General features: G+C 52.5%; 1 protein-coding gene across 3 annotated transcripts in view; it reads left to right on the top strand.

The window, feature by feature from the left end:
* Window positions 1–22,693, top strand: part of PREX1 (phosphatidylinositol-3,4,5-trisphosphate dependent Rac exchange factor 1) — a 202,424-nt gene that overhangs the window by 149,840 nt on the left and 29,891 nt on the right. For all 3 annotated transcript variants that reach the window (XM_024238876.3, XM_054541872.2, XM_063720557.1), the window contains exons 14-19: window positions 1,620–1,695; window positions 11,594–11,666; window positions 17,371–17,513; window positions 19,219–19,311; window positions 20,256–20,404; window positions 22,072–22,157. In XM_024238876.3, coding sequence (XP_024094644.1) covers window positions 1,620–1,695; window positions 11,594–11,666; window positions 17,371–17,513; window positions 19,219–19,311; window positions 20,256–20,404; window positions 22,072–22,157 — 620 coding nt within the window. The remainder of the gene's footprint in view (window positions 1–1,619; window positions 1,696–11,593; window positions 11,667–17,370; window positions 17,514–19,218; window positions 19,312–20,255; window positions 20,405–22,071; window positions 22,158–22,693) is intronic.

The raw sequence follows: 22,693 nt of genomic DNA, 5'->3' as shown, positions 1-22,693 counted from the left end.
CATCAGCCTCCCGAGTAGCTGGGATTACAGGCATGTACCACCATGCCTGGGTAATTTCTATATTGTTAATAGAGATGGGGTTTCACCACGTTGGCCAGGCTGGTCTCGAACTCCTGATCTCAAGTGATCTGCCTGCCTCAGCCTCCCAGAGTGCTGGGATTACAGGTGTGAGCCACCGCGCCTGGCCTAATTGATTGAAATTTAAATTAAAATGGCTACCTATTGGAGAGCGGAGGCCTAGGGACTCAGTAAAAGCTTGTCAGTGAATGTTGGAAGATGATTAACTTCTTTTGCTTCTGTTTCTGCATCTGTTAAGTGGACATAAGAATATCTCTCACCTCCTGGGTTGTCGTGAGGATTAAATTCACGGAAGGTGCTTTGAATGGCTCCTGGCATTGTATAATGAACGCCAGAGAATGGTTATTCTCTTTACCACAAAGCTCACAGTTGTGGATGAAGGGAGAGAGGGTGACCTGATTCTTATCCCAGCTGCAGATTTTTCTGTCCCTCTGACCTGATAGTTCTTATCACCTCTCGGAAGAGTGGAGAGGAACGACCATTTCCTAGCATTTGCTGGCCCCATGGGAGGTCAGGCCCTGAGAACCACTTTCATCTGCCATCCTGCCTCCGCCCTCCCAGGCTCCTCTGCTGCTGCTCTTGTGCAAGCCCCAGAAGGCAGGCGGGGCTCCTCGGCCAGCCTCAAAGAAGGAAGCGGCTGGGGAAGGTAGCAGACCCCCACCAACTGCACGTGGAGCCTGTCAGACCCCCCCAGTCCTAAAGCCTGAGAGAAATCCTCCAACTAGACTTTATCAGCCTTGGCATGGACTGGCCACAGAAGCACGTTTTTGTCACAGCTTCAGAGGCTAAGTTGTTGCAGTTCGGCTGCAAGGTTAGCGGAACCCATGGGATCCAGGCTCGGTAGGGATTCAGATGCTGTCACAGGCCAGGGCAGTTACCTCAGGAAAGAACCGTGAAACTCACAGGCCTCTGTGCTGCTCAGCACTGATAGACCACACGAGCCCCTTGCAGGGGCTTTACACATCGGTTTGGTTTAAACACGTCAATGCCAACCACAAAACAAAAGGGAAAAAGGAAAGAAAAGAATGGAGGGTCTCCCCTGCCACTCTGTGAGAGTCAACGTGTCTCCCCAGCCTCGGCGCCGGTAGCATCGTAGCCAGGATAAGTCTCTGTTGGGGGCTGCCTGGCATTGTAGGATCTTCAGCAGCATCCCCGGCCTCTACACACGGGATGCCAGCAGCATCCCTGCCTGAGCCCCTCCAGGTCTTGACAGCCAAAAATGTCTCCAGACATACCCTGAGGGCAAAATCACCCCCAGCTGAGATCTCCTGGGCTAGAGACAGAAAGTTTCCAGAGCCCTGGAGCTGCTGCCCCCTGCCTCCCACTCTGTAGGTGGAAGGAGGCCTGGTTTGGAACAGACCTGCCCTCGGTCACACTGCAAGTGATGTGTGGAGTCTGTGCTGAGACTCGGACCCCTGCCCATTGCCTAGAGAGCCTGGAGATCCTTGACTCGTGGGCACATCCTGCAGGGAAGTCAGGACCACCCCCACCTCTGTCCTCCCTGCCCTGCCCTGCTCACTGTGCGCTCACCTTCTCCACAGAGACCGTGATTACCACCTGAAGACCTACAAGTCGGTGCTTCCCGGGAGCAAGCTAGTGGACTGGCTGCTGGCTCAGGTGAGGGCCTCCGCAGGGGTGTGTGACCAGTGTTCTGCTTTGTCCGTCGGTGTGGGGCTTTCTGTTTTGTTTAAAAATTTTTTCGTATTGCTTTTAATTGTGGCAAACTGCATAGAACATAAAATTACCATCTTGATCTTTTTTTTTTTTTTCCTTGAGACAAAGTCTTGCTCTGGCACCCAGGCTGGAGTGCAGTAGTGCAGTCTTAGCTTACTGCAACCTCCGCATCCCAGGTTCAAGCAATTCTCCTGCCTCAGCCTCCCAAGTAGCTGGTATTACAGGCACATGCCACCACACCCAGCTGATTTTTGTAATTTTAGTAGAGGCAGGGTTTCACCATATTGGCCAGACTGGTCTCTAACTCCCGACCTCGTGATCTGCCCGCCTCGCCCTCCCAAAGTGCTGGGATTACAGGCGTGAGCCACCACGCCCGGCCATCTTGATCATTTTTAAGTGGATAGGTCATTGGCATTAAATTCATTGATAATGTTGTGCAATCGTCACCACCATCCATCCACGGACCTCTTTTAATCTTCCCAAACTGAAGTTCTGTTCCCATTCAACTCCCCACTCCCCCTCCTCCAGTCCCGATGAGCACCATTCTATTTTCTGTCTCTATGAACCTGACTACTCTGGTTACCTCATGGCAGTGGAATTGTGCAGTATTTGTCCTTTTGTGCCTGGCTCATTTTACTTAGCATCCATCCTAAAGGCTCATCCATGTTGTAGCGTATGTTGGAATCTCCTTCCTTTTTAAGGTTGAATAATATTCCATTGATTGTGTGTTAGTCCATTTGTGCTGCTATAACAAAATACCTGAGACTGGGTAATTTATAAAGAACAGAAACTTCTCACAGTTCCAGAGGTTGGGAGTTCCAGAACAGGGTGCTGGCAGGTTCGGCGTCTGTCGAAGGCTGCCGTCTGTTTCCAAGATGCTGCCTTGCTGCTGTGTCCTCCCGTGGGGAAAGGGATAGGAGGAGCAGACTCCCTGCATCACACCCATTTCTAAGGGATGCCTAGTGCCCTCCTGACTCAGTCCCCTCCTGATGGCCATACCTCTCAGTCCTGTTGTATTGGGGATCATATTTCAACATGAATTTTGGAAGGGACAAAAGCATTCCAACCGTAGCAGTATGTCTGTACCACATTTTGTTTATCCATTCATCCCTCAGTGGACCCAGGGGTTGCTTCCATGCTAGGGCTTTCTTTCAGTTTTAAAACTGGGATGGTTTTGGGCAAACTAGGACAAGATGGTTTTATCCTGGTACCAAACTGCAGCCTCTGTTTGGAGTTGGCCAAGTTATTCCTTTCAAAAAAGTTCCCAGTGGGTAGGGGCTGACCAGAAGCTTAGAAAATCTATGCAATATTTGGTGCAATATCCCGAAGGTATTTGCTCCATTCAGGTGCCGCATACAGGCCTGTTGCCTGTCTCTTCTCCTTTATTGCTCAGGATTATGGATGCTTACTCTGGATAAGGCCCCAGCAGGCATTGTGTGTTATCCTTTATTGCTCAGGATTATGGGTGCTTACTCTGGATAAGGCCCCAGCAGGCATTGTGCGTTATCCTATTGGGTCCTCTAACCTACTTGCAGATGGGGAAGTGGGCCCAGAGAGGCTGAGTGCCTGGTCCAGGGTGCACATCTTCATAGTGGCAAAGCTGGGACTCACCCACTGTGCCTCGGTTCTGTGAATTTTTCAGGGAGTCCTCAAGAATATCCATTCGTGGTCTGTAAAAAGAACACGTTGGCTCCCAAAGATGAGAAGAAACCTGTGAAATAAAAATGGATAAATGTTTAAACATCTACAGAGTGCAGCTTTAGGTTGGCCTCATTAATTGTTAAATTAAACATTCGTAAAAACTTCATTCGAAAACAATTTGCTGCCTGGATTTTCTCATGTTGCACAAATTCCCGATATGTGCTGATAAATCACAGCCAATTTTTACAGTGAATGTTTTTAGGCACCAAATAACTTCAAAAGAAAGTTGAGAAACATCCTTGAAAATAAGTTATCTAGCCCAAAGAGTATATCAAATGTGAAATACGGGTGCGTTTTAATACGTTTGCTATGATATGGGACCCTATGTCCTAGGAGGTCTTGAAATATCTGGATTTGAATTCCAATTTGCATGTCTGTGAAGCGCAGAGCTGCTAACCATTGTACCACACTCCCTAGCCCTCCTGAGAATCACATGCAGTCAGCCCAGAACTCATGCTTTTATAGCCAGACAGATGTGGGTTCAAGTCCTAGCCTTGCTACTTCCTAGGTTAGTGACCTTGGACAAGTTGCTCAGCCTGTCCGGGCCTCAGTTGTAGAATAAAGCTAAAACCAATACCTTCCCCTTCAGATTGTTTTGAGGTTTCGATGAGATAATTGTGTGAAGTGCTTCAAATGGTGCCTGACATAGAGTGATTGCTCAATAAACGTTAACGATTACTATGATTCTTCATCTCTTTCACAAAAGATTCAAGGTGGCCCAAGATTACGTGCAATATAGAAGACTAAAGAAATTGTGCAAGGGTTTGGGGGCCACCAGACCAGTAAGACCAGGAAACAAACAGAGGTGGGGGGGTTGGCAATCTGCACAGAGTTCTGCCTTCTGAACATGCTACAAATAGGTGACAGGGATGCCATGTGGGAGTTTCTTTTGTGGTTTAGGTGCTTCAGTCAGAGCCCAGAGGAGCCTGGGTTTCAGGGCTCTCAGAGATGCCCACTTCTTACTGCTGTGGACGTTTCTGGGGCCTCATATTTCCCAAGCTCCTTCGGTGCCCAGAGCTGCCTGTTGGTGTCAAAGCATAGGGGAGGCATTACCCCCAGGGGTGAGTCCCACGCCTAACTCAGGGTGGGTTGGCTCGCAGAGACAACAGGATGTCGGGTCTGAGAGTTATTTGGAGATGGAAGAGACGGGCTGCACTGCTGTGGGAATGGCTGGGAATCAAGGATGAGCCCTGGGGTTTGGGTGCAGTAGGCCGATGGAAATACCGTTTGTGGAAATGGGAGGATGGGTAAGAGTGTGTGGGGAAAATGACTTTCTCCTTGGGCACGCGAAATGCCATGGGGCTTTCCAGCGCATGGGCGGGGGAGAGGGTGGGCTTTACACACACACCCAGACCTCAGGCGGCCCCCACTGCAGAGTCCGCTCCTTGTCAGCTTTTGGGTGACATTTGACACAGGTTAGAAGAGAGTGTAGGGAAGTTAGACAAGCGAGCTCATTAGCTAACCTTTTTTTTTTTTTTAATTATTTTTGAGCACCTGCCGTGTATCAGGGGCTGTTTTTGGTTCTAGAGACACAGCAGGGAACGAGACAGACAAAAGCTCCTGTTCTCCCAGATACTACGTTCTGGTGAGGATAGGAGAGACACTTAATAAATAAGAATAAGTGGAATACATCACATGCCTGCTGGTCCTAGGTGCAGTGTGGTGGAGGAGACAGTGTGGGAGCGGGGGCAGGGGATCTCCCCCTCACATGGGCGGAGTGGTGGAGTTTACACAGGGGGTCAGGGACGGCCATACTGAGCAGGGACATTTGAGCAGAGGGCTAAGGGAGGTGGGGAGCGAGCCCAGGCCACATCTGGGGAGCAGCAGCTCAGAGGCTCTTAGGTAGAGCGAGCCAGGTATGTCTGGGGAGCAGAGAGGGGGCCGGGGTGGCTGGATGGAGTGAGAGGGGAGAGGAGTGGTGAGGAAGCCCTGTGGGCACACCATGCCAGGCTGTGTCCACTCCTGGAAGGGCCCAGACCCCTTCACGGCTCTGAGCACAGGAGCAGTGTGTGTGGCTTCAGTTCAGACAGATCCCCTGGCTCTGTGTGGAGACTTTAGGGATGATGCTGGCAGCAGGGAGGGCAGTAGGAGGCAACGCTAGAATTCCAGGCAGGGGAGGATGCTGGCTGAGAACAGGATGGTGGGGGTGGCGGGAGAAATGGTCAGATTGTGGATGTTTTGAAGGTGGACCTAATGAGTTGCTCATGGGTGAGTAGGGCGTTGGAGGTGAGAGACAGAAAGGAGCAGAGAATGACTCTAAAGCCTTTGGCTTGAGCTGCCATTGACTGAGCTGGGAGGCTATGAAAGAGGCACGTGTGCGGGAGGCTCAGGCCTTCACCCTGAAACACTCCAGCATTTAGAGACTGGAGGAGGAGGAACCAGTAAAAGCCACTTCCAGTGTTGGTGGCTGGTGCTGGGCATGCAGGGGGCTTTCTCGTGGCCAGTGCTGGCCGAGGAGTTGTGGGCTTCGCCAGAGGCTGCTTGGAGTAGCTTGCATCACTGTCACTCTGTCCTGAGCCCCCCAACCCCAGGCACCCACATCTTGTTGCAAGTGGAGATGGGGAGGATGTGGAGCAAAGGCTGTAGCCGACCATGCAATGTGTCCATCCACTTCAGCAGCCTATCTGTGGCTTGGCCTGGTGTGGGGACACCGGGTGGGTAACTGGAGCTAACGCAGGAGGATGACTTCCAGGAGATGGTTGGAAAGGCAACTGGCCTTCGGCTTCGGTCAGGGAAAGAGGAGGAGGGTGTGCCCGCGTGGGTCTTTCTGTGCGGGAGAGATCTGTGACAAGGATGTGACCTTGGAGTGTGGTTACAGCCGGTCTTGATTTCAGGAGTCACCCCCACCTTGTATCTTGGCAGGAAAGCGGGAAGAACACATAATTGTGTAGGGCAGGAGGGTATTTTTGCTTTGGACACGTCTTCATTTCTAACTCTAGGTTATTCTACCCCTTAAAATAAAATGTTGATTGAATCCCTGCTGGATCAGTTACACATGTGTTTGGCTGCACATAACAGGAAACCTGACTTATTAATAAGATATTCTTCTCTCACATAATTCATTGTCTGGAGTTTGTGGTCCTAGAGCTCAACAATGCTGTCCATACCCAGGCATCTCCTGCCTTTCTGTTCTGCTATCCTCCTATCTTCTCATGAGTTGTCTCACAGTCACAGTGCGGCAGCCATGGCTCCAGACATCACATCTACACAGAACTATGGCCAAAGGCTGTTCTGTTGGAGAACATTTTTTCTTTCTGTGTATTAGGGGAGGAAACTTCCTACAGTCCTCCCTTCCCCTGCATGGTCTTTTCCTTAGGTCTCATTGGCTGGCTGGGTCTGACATACACCCCTAAACCAGCCCCTGGGGAAGAGAACCGGGATTGCTGATAGTGGCTTAGAATTCCTCGGGATTCATTTGTGACTTCGTGAGGGGGCTTGCTAGGCACTATTCAGACAATCAGAGTTCTTTCAGCTCTGAGGATGAGGTGGGCACTGGCCCTTGGAGAGACAACTTGCACTCTCTATCAGCTCCGGATCGGCTTGGTGCATTATCTTATTTAATCCTCAGAACGACTTGAGACAAATGCAGTTGTTCCCATTTTACTGATGAAGAAACTGAGGCTTGGGTTATGTAACTTGCCCCAGGGCACACAGCCATCAGGATCCTCTGTGTGTTTGTGTGTGGCAGGGGTTGTCCTGATGCCTTCATAGTCAGTAACAATCATAACGCTTGGTATTAATGATCGCTGATTGAGTCTGAGCAGAGACCACCTCTCGGGGGTGTCAGAGGCCTAGGAGAATCAAGGGCAAATCTGAGAATGAAATAAAAATATGGATGAGGAAAGGAAGCTCAGAGAGACTAAGGGATTGCCCAAGGACATGGCCAGGGCAGAGCGGGGCTTTGAACTGCGGGAAGCCAGCTCTGGAGTTTGCTGTCTTCACCTCTCCACTGGGTGATTTCTGGGTCTGTGCCACTTGGGCTCCAGGATGCCCCAGGCTGCAGCTGTCACATGCAGGGCAGGGGATCAGCAGGCTAAGCGGGAGAGAGCAGAGGCCAGGCCAAGGAGCCAGGTGTGGGGCGGGCACAGATCTGCACGCTCCCATGCTGACTCTGCAGAAATGAGCCCGGAATGCCCGCCACGTGGGCTCCCACGACCAGGCAGATGGCAGGTACTGATGGCAGCAGGGTTCTCAGCAGGGGCAGGGGCAGAGAGGGGTCGGGGTAGGAGAGGCGGGGGTCAGGCTGGCAGCTTGAGGTACTGGGAGAAGAGACACAGGAGGAATGGGAACAGGAAACTTGGCTGCAACCCTAGGCAACTAACCTCCCCTCTCAGCCTCAATTCCCCTCTCCATGGCATGGTGGCGGGGAGTGTCCAGCTCTGAGCAGTCTCCATTGTTACTGTGTAAGCTTGAGCAACTGCCAAGTCTGTCTGTGCCTCTGTTTCCTCCTCTGTCGAGTGGGGTTAATAAGAGTGATTGTCTCCAGGTCAACCATACAGTCTGAGTGAAATCCCACAACTCCTTGTACATGGTGGGTCGGTGAGAGGCATCCTTGGGCATCTTTATGGGGTCTCGGAATTCATGGGTAAAGAGTCTGTCTGGGGTCCTGTGTAACTCACACTTCTTTCCCCCATTACTCCGTCTCTCCACCCCACTTTGCCTCCTCCATCTTCATTCCTCAGTGGTTCTCTCCAGTGAAAAAATAACTAATCAGAACAGCTGACGTTTATCAAATGCTGCCTGTGTGCCAGGCTTTGGGCCGAGGGTCTTGCACAGAGTGTCTCATTCAGTCCTCACGAGAACTTGATGGGATGGAGACACTCTCCCCACCACTTTAGACAGACCGAGACAGGGAGGTGAGTTCAGAATCAGTTTCCAAACTAGGTCCTCTCTTCTCCCTTCTTTCTGTCCCTTCTCCCCTCTCCCATCACATCCCTTTTCTTCCCTTCTTTCCACTTTTTGTGCCCCACCAAGTACTAGACTTTGAATTTTGATGTGGGATGATGAGGTGAACATGGCAGGCAGTGTCCCTGCCTGCATGGAGCTTACACCCAGTGGACAGCAGACCTCAAGCAAAATGTATACACGGGTAAGTTAATTTCAGACTGGGACAGGGTGGCACAGATGCCTTGCAAGGTACTGAGTGTATGTGACTGGTGAGCGTTTATTGAGAGGATGGGTGGAGGAATGTTTGGTGGGCTACTTTCAGGTAGTTAAGGATGGGACTCTCTGAGGAGGTGGCCCGGCCCTGAGACCTGCAAAGCCGGGGCAGGGCATTCCAGGTGTGCAGGAAAGGACAAGTGCAAAGGCCTTGAGGTGTGCAGAGGGCACCTGGGGGTGGGCAGGCAGGTGGGAGTGTCAAGGCAGGGAAGCATGGCGGGGGAGGTTGCAGGGGTCTTGTGTACGGTAGCTTCCTCTGGGAGGGGAGAAATTGCATCCTTCCCAGAGAGCTTCAGGGAGGTGGCAGGGCTTCCTGTTCAGGTGGCACATCTGGGCCTTCTGTATCACTGTTGACCTCAGAGTCCCTGCTGGCCTAGCTTTAGGAGCTCCAAGACCCTGTGGGGAGGCTGGGACTGTGAGCGCCTCAGAAGGCCAGGTGGCTCCAGCTGCCTGCCGGGCCTCCCATCTGCAGAGCTAGGGCCTGCCGCCATTGGGCCCTGCTGGCCTCCCCACCACCAGCCCCTCACGGTGTGGGGGCGGCTGCTGTGGATATGGCCTCTCATAGCCACCTCCCCTGGCAGGGTTCCCAATCTGCAGGCCCTCCGGCCACTGGCTTGGGGTCCTGTGGGAGAAATGTGTCTTTATGCAGTTAGCCAGGGCAGGCAGTGTGGTGAAATGCTAAGGCCAGAGGCTCTGCCCCAGGCCTTCTGCCCAGGGCTGAGTCCTGCTGCCTCTGAATAGCACCCCTGTCTCCTCTGGTTGGAAAATCCCCTCTGGCTGTGGACGGGAGGGGACAGGCGGGGCCTCTCAGGGCTCCTCATTCTGGGAGGCGTTTCAGTGAGAGGAGGTGGTGCCTGTGGCTGTCTCTTTGGAGTTCAAGCTCATTGATCTGGCTGCAAGCTCCTACACAATCTGGCCCCTGCTGACCACTCCTTTATTAAATCAGCAGACAGCTATTGAGCAGGGACTCTAGGTCAGCCCCGTTCCCAGCACTTAGGATTGAGCGGGGACACAGCAGTGCCGGCTCCTGGCCCCCACGGGCCTGACTCAGCTTGTCCTCCCCTGGCCGGCCATGCTGCTTTCTGGTTCCTCTGCACTCCAAGCTTCTGCCCATCTCCAGACCTTTGCCCCTGCTGTTTCCTCTGCTTGACAGTCCCTCCCACCTGCACATACGCGTGCACGCACACACACACACGTGTCACACACTTGGCCTGGACGTATTGAGTGTATTTGGGTTGCAAGCAACAGAAACAGGCCCTGGCTAATTGAAGGGGGAATAAAAAAGGTGACTCATTGAAGGGAGGTGGGGCACTCACAAAGTCAGGGCAGGCTTAGGAGGCCTTAGGAAGAACTGGCACCGGGAAATGCTGAGAAGCTAGCACATGGAGGCTCTGTCCAGTACACCGCTGCGGGGGACAATCAGCGCTGCTGTTCCTTGTCCTTGGGGTCCTCCACTCAAGTGTCATGTTCCTGAGGCAGGGAGCATCCCTTTGGCCTCAGCCTGGCCTAGGAGGGCTGCAAACCTTGATCAACTGCCCCACCAAGATGACATCCCACCTGGGAGAGTTGGCCCCAAAGGCCAAACCCACAGGGTCCAGCACACGGGCCGTGCCTGTTCATTCTTCACGTTTCGGGTTGGATGTCACTTCCTTGGGGAAGTCCTGAGATGAGTCAGATTGCCTTGGTTCAAATTGTATCAGTTTGGAATATTTTCATTTGCCAGGATAACAAACCCAACTGAACAGTGGCTTACAGAGATGCCACCTATCAAGAAGCATGGAGCTAGGTGGTTCCAGGGCTGGTTTATGGGCTCAGTAGCAGACAGAAAAATCTTCCATTCGTCACCCCACCATCCTGAGCATCACTTTCTCACATGACTTTATCCCTGGCAGGGAGGAGTGGTGCTGCTTTTCCCTTTTACCTGGGGAGGAAGGTGTTTTTCAGAAGCCCCTGGTAGGCTTCCCCAGTCGTCTTATTAGCTGGTGCTTGGTCAGTTAGCAATTGAACTTGATTTCTAGTATTAGAGACACAATTATGGAAGCTGAGCCAAATTAGGGTTTGTGTTTCTGTGGCATGAGAGAAGTCCAGAGGTGGGTGGTTCAGAGCTGCCAGAGTGTCTCCTGATATCTTTGGGGACCACACTCTCTGTGTCTCTCTGCTCTGCCTTCCTTAGTGTGTTTCCAGCCATGAGGGTACCTTGTAGTCTAAAGTGACTGCAAGAGTTCCAGCATCACATCTTTGTTCGAGGCAGGAGGAAAAGAAAGAAAGGGCCAGGGACCAGGGGTTTTGCCAGAGCATCCCACCAGTGATTTCTGCTTATAGCTTATTGGCCACCTGTAGCTGCAAGGGAGGCTGGAGATGGATGAGAGCTTCTGGACCGGGGAGGAATGGAAAAGGTGTTGCTAGGCAGCCAACATCATCTGCCACTTAAAATCTCCATTTTTTCTTTGCGGTGTTGATCACAGTACAATAAAATAGTCTTGTTTGGAGTTTATTAATAATAATCACAAACGGGGCCAGGCATGGTGTCTCACGCCTGTAATCTCAGCACTTGGGGAGGCCGAGGCGGGTGGATCATGAGGTCAGGAGATTGAGACCATGCTGGCTAACACGGTGAAACCCCATCTCTACTGAAAATACAAAAAACTAGCCGGGCATCGTGGCGGGTGCCTGTAGTCCCAGCTACTCTGGAGGCTGAGGCAGGAGAATGGCGTGAACCCAGGAGGCGGAGCTTGCAGTGAGCCGAGATCACACCACTGCACTCCAGCCTGGGTGATAGAGTGAGACTCTGTCTCAAAAAAAAAATAATAATAAAACATAATGATCACAAACATGTTTTGGGGTTACTGCAGTAAACAAAACAGACAGCCCCTGGCCCTCATGGAGCCTCCCTTCTTGGGTGGTTGTGGGCTTCTCGCTGGCCATGCATGGCCTCTCGGATGCTGCCACCTAACACCCTCCCCTTCTTGTTCCATTCCAGGGAGACTGCCAGACTCGGGAGGAGGCAGTGGCGCTCGGCGTGGGTCTGTGCAACAATGGCTTCATGCACCACGGTAACCACCCCCACCTGCAGCCCAGCCCCAGGACCTTGCTTCCTGGAGCTGATGGTTTGGGGGAGTATGGGAGGACTGAAGCCAGGTCTGTGGCTCTCTAGACCCTCGGGGGTTTGGGGTGGCTCACGAATCCCACCTCCCTCCCCTTCCTGTTCTGAACCGATCGAGAAATGGCTTCTCGTGTCCACTGGGGACCAAAATGGCTGGAAGGACATGGGCTAGATTTGAAGTCCAACCCATGGGTTTCCTGTGGCCTTCGTCCTGGGCGGGATGCGGCCTTCCAGGGTAGGCAGCGAGGCCAGATGAGGCAGGCCTGGCCCAAAGGCCTCCGTGGGGAAGGAGGAGCTGTGCCCTGTGGGACAGTGGGCGGGTGGGTTGTGAATGTGAGAGGCAGGAAGCCCTTCCTGGAATGTCTGCCTCTTTCCCCAGCCTCCTCCCTCAGAGAAGTGGCTTTTCTTTCCACTGAGAGAGGCAGGTATTGGGGGGTGAATTCCGAGATGTTCTTGAGGCAGGAAGGTGGCAAGAAGGAGGACGAAGTGGCTCCATGGACACCGGTTTAAATTACAACAAAAGTTAGTGTTCTGTGTGCCTGGGCTCTTTCTAGACACTTCACATATATTTATTAGTTTAATACTTACAGCAGCCCTTTGATGTGGATGTTAACATCAGCCCCATTTTATAGATGAGGGGATAGAAGCTCAGATAGTTAAGAAACTTTCTCAAGGTTACATGGCAAGTAGAAGCCGGGATTAGAACGCAGGCCATCTGGAGCCGGGATTAGAACTCAAGCCGTCTGGAGTCGGGATTAGAATTCAGGCCATCTGGAGTTGGGATTAGAGGTCAGGCCATCTGGAACCGGGATTAGAACTCAGGCCATCTGGAGCTGGGATTAGAACTCAGGCCATCTGGAGCCAGAATTAGAACTCAGGCCGTCTGGAGTCAGGATTAGAACTCAGGCCGTCTGGAGCCGGGATTAGAATTCAGGCCGCCTGGAGCCAGGATTAGAATTCAGGCCGCCTGGGGTCGGGATTAGAATTCAGGCCATCTGGAGCTGGGATTAGAACCCAGGTCGTACAGGTTTAGAGGCTACACACTCAACTACTGGGCTATGTAGCCTCTCCCCTTGAAGGCCCTGGGGGATCCCTGAGTCTCCTGTCCTTTCAGCAGGACAGGTAAACCTTTAACCCCTGCCAAGGTGCCATTTTCCTGTTTCTAGAACATTCCTCAGAGCCTTTGCACTTGCAGTTTCCTTGCCAGGGTGCCCTGCCTGCCTCATCCCTGCAGGTAACTCAGTGTTTCTGCTCAGTCGACCCCTCCCCAGTGAGGGCCTCCCCACAACCCCAGCTAAAATAGCTCCTCTCCGTCATCACTCTGCTCCTAGCTCGGATTCTTTTTTTTTTTTTTTTTCCAGACGGAGTCTTGCTGTGTCACCCAGGCTGGAGTGCAGTAGCGCGATCTTGCCTCACTGCAGGCTCCACCTCCTGGGTTCACGCCATTCTCCTGCCTCAGCCTCCCAAATAGCTGGGACTGCAGGCACCTGCCACCACACCTGGCTAATTTTTTGTATTTTTTAGTAGAGATGGGGTTTCACCGTGTTAGCCAGGATGGTCTCGATCTCCTGACCTCGTGATCTGCCCGCCTCGGGCTCCCAAAGTGCTGGGATTACAGGTGTGAGCCACTGCGCCCTGCCAGATTCTCTTTTTTTAAAGGGGCTGTTCTCTCCCTGTTAGGCGGATCCCATCCCTCCTTTCTGTTTTTGTTCATTCTGACATCACATGCGGTGTCTTTGGTGTTCTAGGCACCGTGTCAGGCTCTGGGAGCAGAGTGATCACCAGGATGGATAACAGTCCCGTGTGTGTGTGTGTGTGCACGCACACTTGTATGTGTGTGCACGCACGTGCATGTGATGTGTGCAGGGGAAGGAAACAGGGATGCCAGCAAGGAGGTGGTCATGATAGTCCAGGGGAAGGAGGTTATGGCTGGGACCTGGCGGTTGCAAGGGGTTAGAAGTGGTCAGATTCAGAAAACCCTGAGCCACAGGAAGGCCTTTTGGCTATTTCTCTTTTCTGATATTGGCTTTTTTAGTTCTAATTCAGAGATCTGCAAACTCTGTCACAGCTGCTTAACTCTAACTCTGCCTTTGTAGCACAAAAGCAGCTACAGAGAGTATGTAAACAAATGGGTATGGTTGTGTGCCAATAAAACTTTATTTAGAAAAGCAGGTGGTGAGCCATAGTTTGTTTTTTGAGACGAAGTCTCACTCTTGTCACCCAGGCTGGAGTGCAATGGCGTGATCTCGGCTCACTGCAACCTCTGCCTCCCAGGTTCTAGTGATTCTCCTGCCTCAGCCTCCTGAGTAGCTAGGATTACAGGCATGCGCCACCACACCCAGCCGGGCCATAGTTTGTTGAGCCCTGGTCGGCCTGCTGGATTTGCGGTTCCCTTGGCAGAGTAAGCCACGTGCTGGAGAGCTGAGAGGCCTTTGGGTCTATCCCCTCCCTTGTGGCCAGCAGGTCCCTGACTCAGCTGACTCCCAATAGGCCCATGCGCCTCTCTGGGCCTCAGTTTCTCCAGTTTTCCACTGGAGGCCTTGCATTCCCCTCCTCTGCGCTCAGCATGCCCAGAGTTCTGTGGGAATAGGACTCACTTTTTAGCTTCCAGTTTCCCCAGCTGAGGTGGGCAGGTAAGGGCCAGTCTGGATGGCTGAGGGCATTTTCACGCATCCACCTCATCTCACCAAAGTCCTTCATTCCCAGAAGCTGCTCTGTTTCCCTCGGGGCCCTCTGACAGCCCCGAGCCTCCCGCCAGTCAGCTGGGCACAACCTCTCATTTGTGGGTGAGGGTAATTAGGGGTCCTCCCCAGCTGCTATTCCGGGAAGGCTGCTGGCTGTGGACATTCTGCTGGGTGGTGACTCCCAGGCAATCCTGATGTCCTCAAGGCCTCTCAGGGAGAGAAATTGCAGGGCGTGACCCTGCTCCTCTGTTCGCTGCCACGAACTCAAAAATAGGCTAAAATAGGAAAGGGCCAATTCCAGGGTTGTGGCTGCAGCAAAATACAGGGTGAGGTGCAGGATGGGTGATGGGGAGGGGCCTCTGTGGCACCTTTTGAGGTACCTTGAACTGGGGCTGAACTGAGCCTACAGACCCTAAGGTATTCCCACCTTAGAGCTGGCCTGGGGTCTGGCCCTCTTGCTTTAGGCACTTGTGGGGAAACTGAGGCTTGCCGTTTAATCCCCACAGCCACCCCAGCATGTTGGTCCTGTTATTATTCTTGTAGACGAGGAAACTGAGGCTCGGAGAGGCTAAAGGGCATGAAGACAGGAAGGGGCTGAGCAGGGATTTGAACCCAGCTCTGAGAGTATCCTATAAAGCCAGACCAACAGCCTCGAGGGAAAGGTATTGAGGTCGGTAGCTCGCTTGGCTGAGCTCGTGGACTTGAGGGATTCCACGCTGTTTTCCACAAATATTTTGGCCAATATACAACATTGCAATTCTTCCTCCCACTCCTGGAATCTTCTAACTTAATGTTTATAGTGGAGTCGAAGCCAGCGGCCGCCTAGGGCCTGGCTCCCCAGCTCTGGGGAAAGTGGCAATTTGTGTGTCTGTTTTCTCAAAAAGGTAACAGGGGTGGCCTGAGAAAGGGACTCACAAACAGGTAGAGTTCCAGGTGAAGTGTCCCGGAAAACTAAGGAGAAAGAAAGAAACGCCCCTGGCTGCTTTACACTGAGTCACCACATCCAGAAAAAGCCTCTGTCTTCAGGGACAAAGGGGATGTCTCATGGCTAAGGCAGCTGGTTTCCCTTGTTTCAGGCACCTACTGGCCTCCGACAGCTGCCTTTACCTCTCCGAGCCTTGATTTCCACCTTTGTGCACTGTTTATACTCAGCCCTGCCTCATCTAACAGGCCTGCCTGGGGCAGTGTGGGGAGAGGAGGAGGAGAGGAAGGAGGCTTGATGAGGGCCCTTCTGCTGCCTGCTGCCTGCTGGCTGTGTGACATAGGGGCCTGAGTCTTAGTCTCCCCATCTATGAAAGGGGCACAGCAAATCCTTGTCCAAGGAGTGGATGAACTTAGCATGCCTCCCCAGTGTGCCTGGCACTGGGAGCTGCCCAGTTGTAAGTTACAGGGATCAGATCACCAATTGGTTGATACTGATTATTTTTATTCATTTTCCTGGCTTGTCCTAGAAAGGGGTCAGTGTGTGTGTGTGTGTGTGTGTGTGTGTATACACACACACACACACATATTATATACATTATATATGTTATATACATACTATATATTTTATATATATGTGTGTGTGTGTGTGTGTGTGTGTATATATATATATATTTTTTTTTTTGAGATGGAGTTTCGCTCTTGTTGCCCATGCTGGAGTGCAATGGCGTGATCTCAGCTCACTGCAACCTCCACCTCCCGGGTTCAAGCAATTCTCCTGCCTCAGCCTCACGAGTAGCTGGGATTACAGGCATGCGCCACCATGCCCAGCTAATTTTGTATTTTTAGTGGAGACAGGGTTTCTCCATGTTGTCTGAGGCTGGTCTGGGACTCCCGACCTTGGGTAATCTGTCCGCCTCGACCTCTCAAAGTGCTGGGATTACAGGCGGAGCCACCGCCACTGGCCGGGGTCAGTATATTTTTTTATGTAAAGGGCCACTTAGTAACAATTTAGGCTTTGTGGGCCGTACAGCTTCTGTCACAGTATCCAACTTTGTCCTTGTGGCTCAAAAGCAGCCACAGATAATACAAGTACAAATACAAATGGCTGTAGCTGTGTGCCAATAAAACTTTATTCATAAGATCAGGTAGTGGAGCAGATTTGGCCTGCGGGGACTGAGTTTGCCAACTTTTGGTCTCAAGTGTCTCAGCATCATTTCCTTCTGAGAGGTCTGAGCGCCTTTTCACAAATTACTGCTCATTGGAGTTTGCTTATGTTAATTGACTGTTCATATCCTTTGCCCATTTATCTGTGAACTTCTGAGCTTTTTCTAGTTGATTTGTTAGAGGTTTTTATATTCTAGATATTTATTCCTGTTGGTTTTGGACACTATAATTATCTTCACATCTGCCATCTGCCTATGGAGTTGTTATCGAATGGAGGTCTAATTTTAGTCTAGTACAAGAGGGTCTTATACACAGACTCCTTTTCTCCTCTAGGACAAAGATGTCATCCTGTATTTAGTTTTGTTGGCTTTGTTTTACTGTTCATACGTAGGTCTTTAATCCATTCATTAGTTTATTGTTGTATATGGTGTGAGGTAGGGATTCAATTTTTTTCCCCCCTGGGCAAGTCAGTTTTCCATGCACCATCTGCAGAATACTCTGTGATCATATATCATCATCATAGACTAAGTTCCTGCAAACACTTAGTCCTCTTATGTGACTTCTATTCCCTTCTGCTGGTTATTGATCTGTTTCTACTGCATTTCCACACTGTGTGTGTTACTATGGCTTTGTAACATATTAATGTCTTTTTATAGCAGGTGAGGCAAGTTCAGACTTTTCAAGAGAAGTCAGAAAGCCAGATTGCTTTGTGAAATATCCTAATATGTTAGTGTTGGCATATGATTCCATTTTAATAGAATTGTGTTTGCCAAACCAAACGTGTCCATGGCCTAGTTCCAGCCTGTGCCTGCCAGTTGGCAAACATGGCTGAAACTTTCCCATGTGAATCTGACCACTGAGTGCACATCTGTGGATCTGCAGTGCTGGAGAAGAGCGAGTTCAGGGATGAGTCCCAGTACTTCCGCTTTCATGCTGACGAGGAGATGGAGGGGACCAGCAGCAAGAACAAACAGCTTCGCAACGACTTCAAGCTGGTGGAGAACATTCTGGCCAAGCGCCTGCTGGTAGGAGCACAACAGAGCTGCTGTCGCTTCCTTGCCAGAGCCCCCTGCAGGCATGGGAGCTGGGCGACCTTCCACCTATGCACAGAGAAGGGGGCTCAGCTTGGAGTACCAGAATAGGTGGATTCTAGGTGGTCGGGGGCAACTCTGCCAAGAGGCCAGGCTGCATCACTGGCTGAGACTACCCTCCTAACAAAAGAGATTGGGCTTGCAGGTCTCCCTTTCTGTTCCCTTGCCTCTCCTGTCCCCTCCCCATACACTGTATAGAGAGGTTGGCCTCCTGAAGCAACTCATCCTGCATACCCCACAGCAGCCCCCATCTTAACGCGTGGGCTGCAGCAGGCAGTCAAGACAGAGGCTCAGAGGTTAGGTTTCTGGTCACTGCCAGGGTTGGAGCTGAAGCCTGACTCATATGAAGACGGCTCCATTAACTTCTCTCCCATAGTACAGCAGGGACTGCTGTTCCCTCTGATTTCATTCCTCTCACTGTAAAGTCCCCCAATGCTTCCCGTCACACTTAGGATAAAATTAAACCTCTCACTCCCCTCCCCTTCCCTTCCCTCTTTTCTCTCTCACTCCCTTCCTCCTTCCTTCCTCTCTCTTCTTTCTTTTCTCTTTTCTTTTCTTGTTTTCTTTTCTTCTTTCTCTCTCTCGTGCCTGCCCGCCCTCCCTCCCTCCCTCCCTTCCTTCTTTCCTTTTCTTTCTCCCCTCCCCTTTCTTTCCTCCCCTCCCCTCCATTCCCCTCTCTCCCCTCCCTTCTCCTTTCTCCCCTCCCCTCTCTCCTCTCTCCTCTCCTCTGCCTCCCCAGTGGCTAGGACAACAGACCTGCGCCACCACACCCAGCTAATTTTTGTATTTTTTATAAAGACAGGGTTTTGCTATGTTGCCCAGGCTGGTCTTGAACTCCTGGGATCAAGTGATCAACCTGTCTCGGCCTCCCAAAGTGCTGGGATTACAAGCGTGAGCCATCGCGCCTGACCGCCTGACCTCCTGATCTCTTTTCTTATCCTCCAGTGCCTTGGGGCCTCCTTCAGGACCTTTGTACGTGCTGTGCCTGCTGCCTGGAGCATGTTCCTCCACTCTTTATGAAGTTTTGTTTTTCATTTTGTTCAGGCCTCAGTTCCGATAGCACCTTCTCTGCCCCCTTGCCGTGCCCTATCCCATTAAGTGCTTTAATTCCAACTATGTACACTCCCTGCATCACATCCTATATTTCTTTTGTTTATTCGTTTATAGTCGGCCTCCCGCACTAAGCAGGGCTGGGCTTGTTTGTCTTGTTCTAGATGGTGTCTCCAGCACCCATGAGAACTGCCTGGCCCGTGGGATGGGCAGCGTCTCAGTCAATGTCTGTTGACCGAATGAGTGCCTTTCCCTGTATCCCCCGCACTGGGGAACCCCCAGACCTGTTTCTAGCACGCCTGCCATCCTGCCCTGGGGTGGGGCCGCTCCTCCCTAAACTCCCTGACTCCACGTTCTTGGTGGCTGGACACCTTTGGATCTGTGTGATTCGTTAAGCCAGTGGCAGGCACAGAGTGAGCACTGGCTCTCTGCCAGGTGCTGTTTGCGTTTTGCTCTGTCTCGCCCCCCTGGATCCAGCCGCTTCCCTACTAGACCTGGGACGAAGTCATGGTCCTGTGGGGGCCGCAGTGGGGCTGGCTGCAGGCCCACCTCGCTCCCTGACTGGGTTCCTTCTGCCCTGGGCCCACAGATCCTGCCACAGGAGGAGGACTATGGCTTCGACGTCGAGGAGAAGAATAAGGCTGTGGTGGTGAAGTCCGTCCAGAGGGGCTCGCTGGCTGAGGTGAGGCCCTCGGGGGAGCTGGCAGGGACCGTGTGCAGGTGGCAGAGCGGGGTGTCTTTCACCCTCCTTGAGGCAGCCCAGCCCAGGAGATTCTGGAATGATCGCTGACTCCTCTTCTCTCATTGCCCACGTGGAGAAACTGAGTCCAGGACCCACTGTCCGCAGTGGCTGCAGGAGCTGGGAGTGAGTGCAGAGGCCTGGGGCTGTGCTCCTGGTGTGTTCCACCACTGCCCTCTGCTGGACACTGTGGGGAGGTACAGGAAAAAAGCAGGTGTCTCAGTTTTCTGCAACCAGTCACAGTGGCTTGAATAAGATAAGCTCATTGCTGTTGGATGCAAAGCCTACAGGAGGATAGGTTAGGAGAGTGAGGGTGTGGCTGGCCGAGGCTTCAGCCCTGGGGCCTTCCGGCTTTGCCTGGGGCGTGTGGAGATGGGTGGGGGAGATGCACCTGCTGTGCTGGCTGGAGCCCAGCTTGCCCCTGTGGCAATTAGGAATGCTTTGGGCTGCAAGTAGCCACATACCCATGGCTGGAGTGGCTAGGTTGACCTTGCCAGTGATGTGAGCAGTTGGAAGGAGGCAGTTGTGAATCTTGCTTCAGGTCAGCAGGTCTTCATCTTTCTTGGCCAGGCCCTCACAGACACAAGGTGGCCACCCCGGTGTGACCCTCGTGTCCCCACACAACAGGGTCAGGCCCCAGCAGAGTTTCCCCTCAGGAGGAATACGTTTCCCAGCTGCCCTCCCATGAGCTTCCCTTTGTGGCTCATGAGGCAGAACCAGGTCCTTTGTGCCCCTCAACTGCTTACCACAGACAGCACGCAGTCACCCAGTCCTGCCAGATCCCTTGGGCCAGCACCCTTCTGCTGAACACATTTGAGCTTCTTTGGTGAGGAGGGAAGGAGCTTAGTAACTGGTGTGCACGTCTGTTCCCTGCCGTCCCTGCCCAGATGGCCGGCCTGCAGGTGGGGAGGAAGATCTACTCCATCAATGAGGACCTGGTGTTCCTGCGGCCGTTTTCGGAGGTGGAGTCCATCCTCAACCAGTCCTTCTGCTCCCGCCGCCCTCTGCGCCTCCTGGTGGCCACCAAGGCCAAAGAGTGAGTGTCCCCGGGCAGGGTGTCCAGCAGCCCTGCCTCTCAGGCTGAGTGGTGGCCGAGGGCTGGGGTGGCATGAACTGTCCTGGTCCCCTGTGGCTGGGACCCATTGCTGGAGGCACATGACACAAGCTGGACCTTCATTCATTCGGCAGTTGTTTACAGAGTGCCACTCTGTGCTGGGTGGCAGTTTGGGCCCTGGAAATCCAGCCATGTGGGGACGCATGCACTTCCTGCCATTCATAGATCTCAGATCTAGTTGGGGGAGGGAGCAGGAGACAGATGATGGGCAGATACAGAAGTAAGACACTGAGCCTGTGCTGGTGAGCGTGGCACAGATAAGTTTCTATAAACCCGGGAAAGGGGCCAGAGTGTGCAGAGGGATGGCCGTCAGGGAGACGTCACTGCGAGTCGGGGTGAAGACCCGAAGCAGATGAGGGGGAAGCCAAGGGGATTTCTGGAGGAAGAGGGCCCCAGGCAGGGGAAGCAGCCAGGGCAGAGGCCCTGAGGTGGAACGGTGTCTGGCGCTTTGGAAGAGCAGAAGGAAGCTGATGGGGCTGGAGCAGTGAGTGACAGGGAGGGCTGGGTAGTGAGGTCTGGGGGGTAATGGGGTCCAGGCCCTGGAGGCCCCTGGCAAGGACCCATGGGGAGCCACTGGAAGCTTCTGATTGAAGTCCTGTGGCTGCAAGTGGAGCTCAGATTGTCAGGGGCAAAGGTGGCTCTGGGGGGAGCTGAGGAGGCGGTGGCTTAGCAGAGCGCGAGAGCAGGGGTGGGAGGAGCAGACCTGTGCTAGGGTAGGTACCAGGAAGCAAAGCATTTTCTCTTTGAAAAATTATGCATTTGGTTTTTCACTTTTCCCTTTTATTTAACACAGATCTTCTCTTGACAGGAGGGGTGGAAAGTTTTAAATATGATTATTTCAGTAAAAAGGCGAGCTGACTTAGGGAAAATGTGGTTGATCGATGGGTTGGTATGTGGAAGTGGCAGAAAGCACCAGGGTGGAATGTGTCTGCTGGAAGCTGTGGAAACACCTGGTTTGAGAGCAGGCTCCCAGCTCGGCTTTATCTGCAGGGGGGAATGGGAGGGACGATTGTGCAGCACAGGGTTGGAGACATGCCCTAGACGGGGATGTGGGCAGGGTACTGACGCTCCAGGAGCAGTGACACCCACTGCCCTCCCTGGCAGGTGCTGCCTCTCTGCTTTGGGGATCGACCCACAGAATGGCCCAGACCTGCCTTCCTAGGGGACTTGTGTGGGTGTTTTTCTAGGGTCAGCACTGAGATGTACCACCAGGTCACTTCTCACCCTCCCACCTGCGATTGTTAAACTACTGATTGGTTGGAGTGCTTGTCTCACCTCCAAGGGCCTTAGGACAGGAGAATGATGGAGAAGGTGTGGGAGGATGGTCTGGAATTTCTGTGCGAGGACAGAAGCTCCAAGGGCAGGCCAGTGGGTTGTGCTTAATCAAAGATCCTGGTGGTGTGGGCTCTGCCTGATTGTCGTTTCTCTCTCTATTTGGGAGCTGGAAAGCCTGGTGTTGCTACTACCATTTTGGGCTGAATTTTCCCAGTGTTTCCAAGGCAGAAACTCTCTGGGTCAGCCCCGGGGTTATTGGGAGCGATGCTGGTTTTCCTCACAGCCTTTTTCCCTGCCTCTTCTACCTGGTGCAGGATCATCAAAATCCCCGACCAGCCAGACACACTGTGCTTCCAGATTCGTGGAGCTGCCCCACCGTACGTCTATGCTGTGGGGAGAGGTGAGTGGGAACCTTGGGAGAGAGGGGAAAGGTGCAGAAGATGGTCGGTCTGTCTGTGTGGCAGGAGTTCAGAGCCTTCTGAACTCTAGGCTTCTGCCAGACAATGTACCATCAGCACTTATTTTCTTTGCCTGATGCCAAGACTTGCAAACACAAATGCCTGTTGGGGTCAGGCAGGCTACAAGTGGGTAGCGATCCCAGTGGAAGACAGTGGGGAGTGGTGAGGACTATGGCAAGGTGAAAAAATACATGTTCACTCTGGAAGGAGCAGTGGCTCTTCAGCTGGAGCTCCTTATTGCCAGACAGGAATGTGGGTCCACTCTCACCAGACTTGATTTTCTAAGAGAAGCCACAAATGCAAATTTGGGGGCTCTGCCGCAATACTTCTGTGGCCGGATCCAGCCGAAAGGCCACCAGTTCAAGACCTCTGCTTTCTGCATTGCCTATTCCTTGTGTGCTATTAAAGGTGTCACTGCGTCTTGGAGATAGAACCAAGTAGGTCTATGATACTGGGCCCCCCAAACTTTTTTTGCATC

The sequence above is a fragment of the Pongo abelii genome, chromosome 21, assembly GCF_028885655.2.
Source record: "Pongo abelii isolate AG06213 chromosome 21, NHGRI_mPonAbe1-v2.0_pri, whole genome shotgun sequence".
In the NCBI taxonomy this organism is placed as follows: Eukaryota; Metazoa; Chordata; class Mammalia; order Primates; family Hominidae; genus Pongo; species Pongo abelii.
The sequence above is the reverse complement of the archived record's forward strand: the minus strand, read 5'-3'. Positions and strand labels throughout refer to the sequence as shown.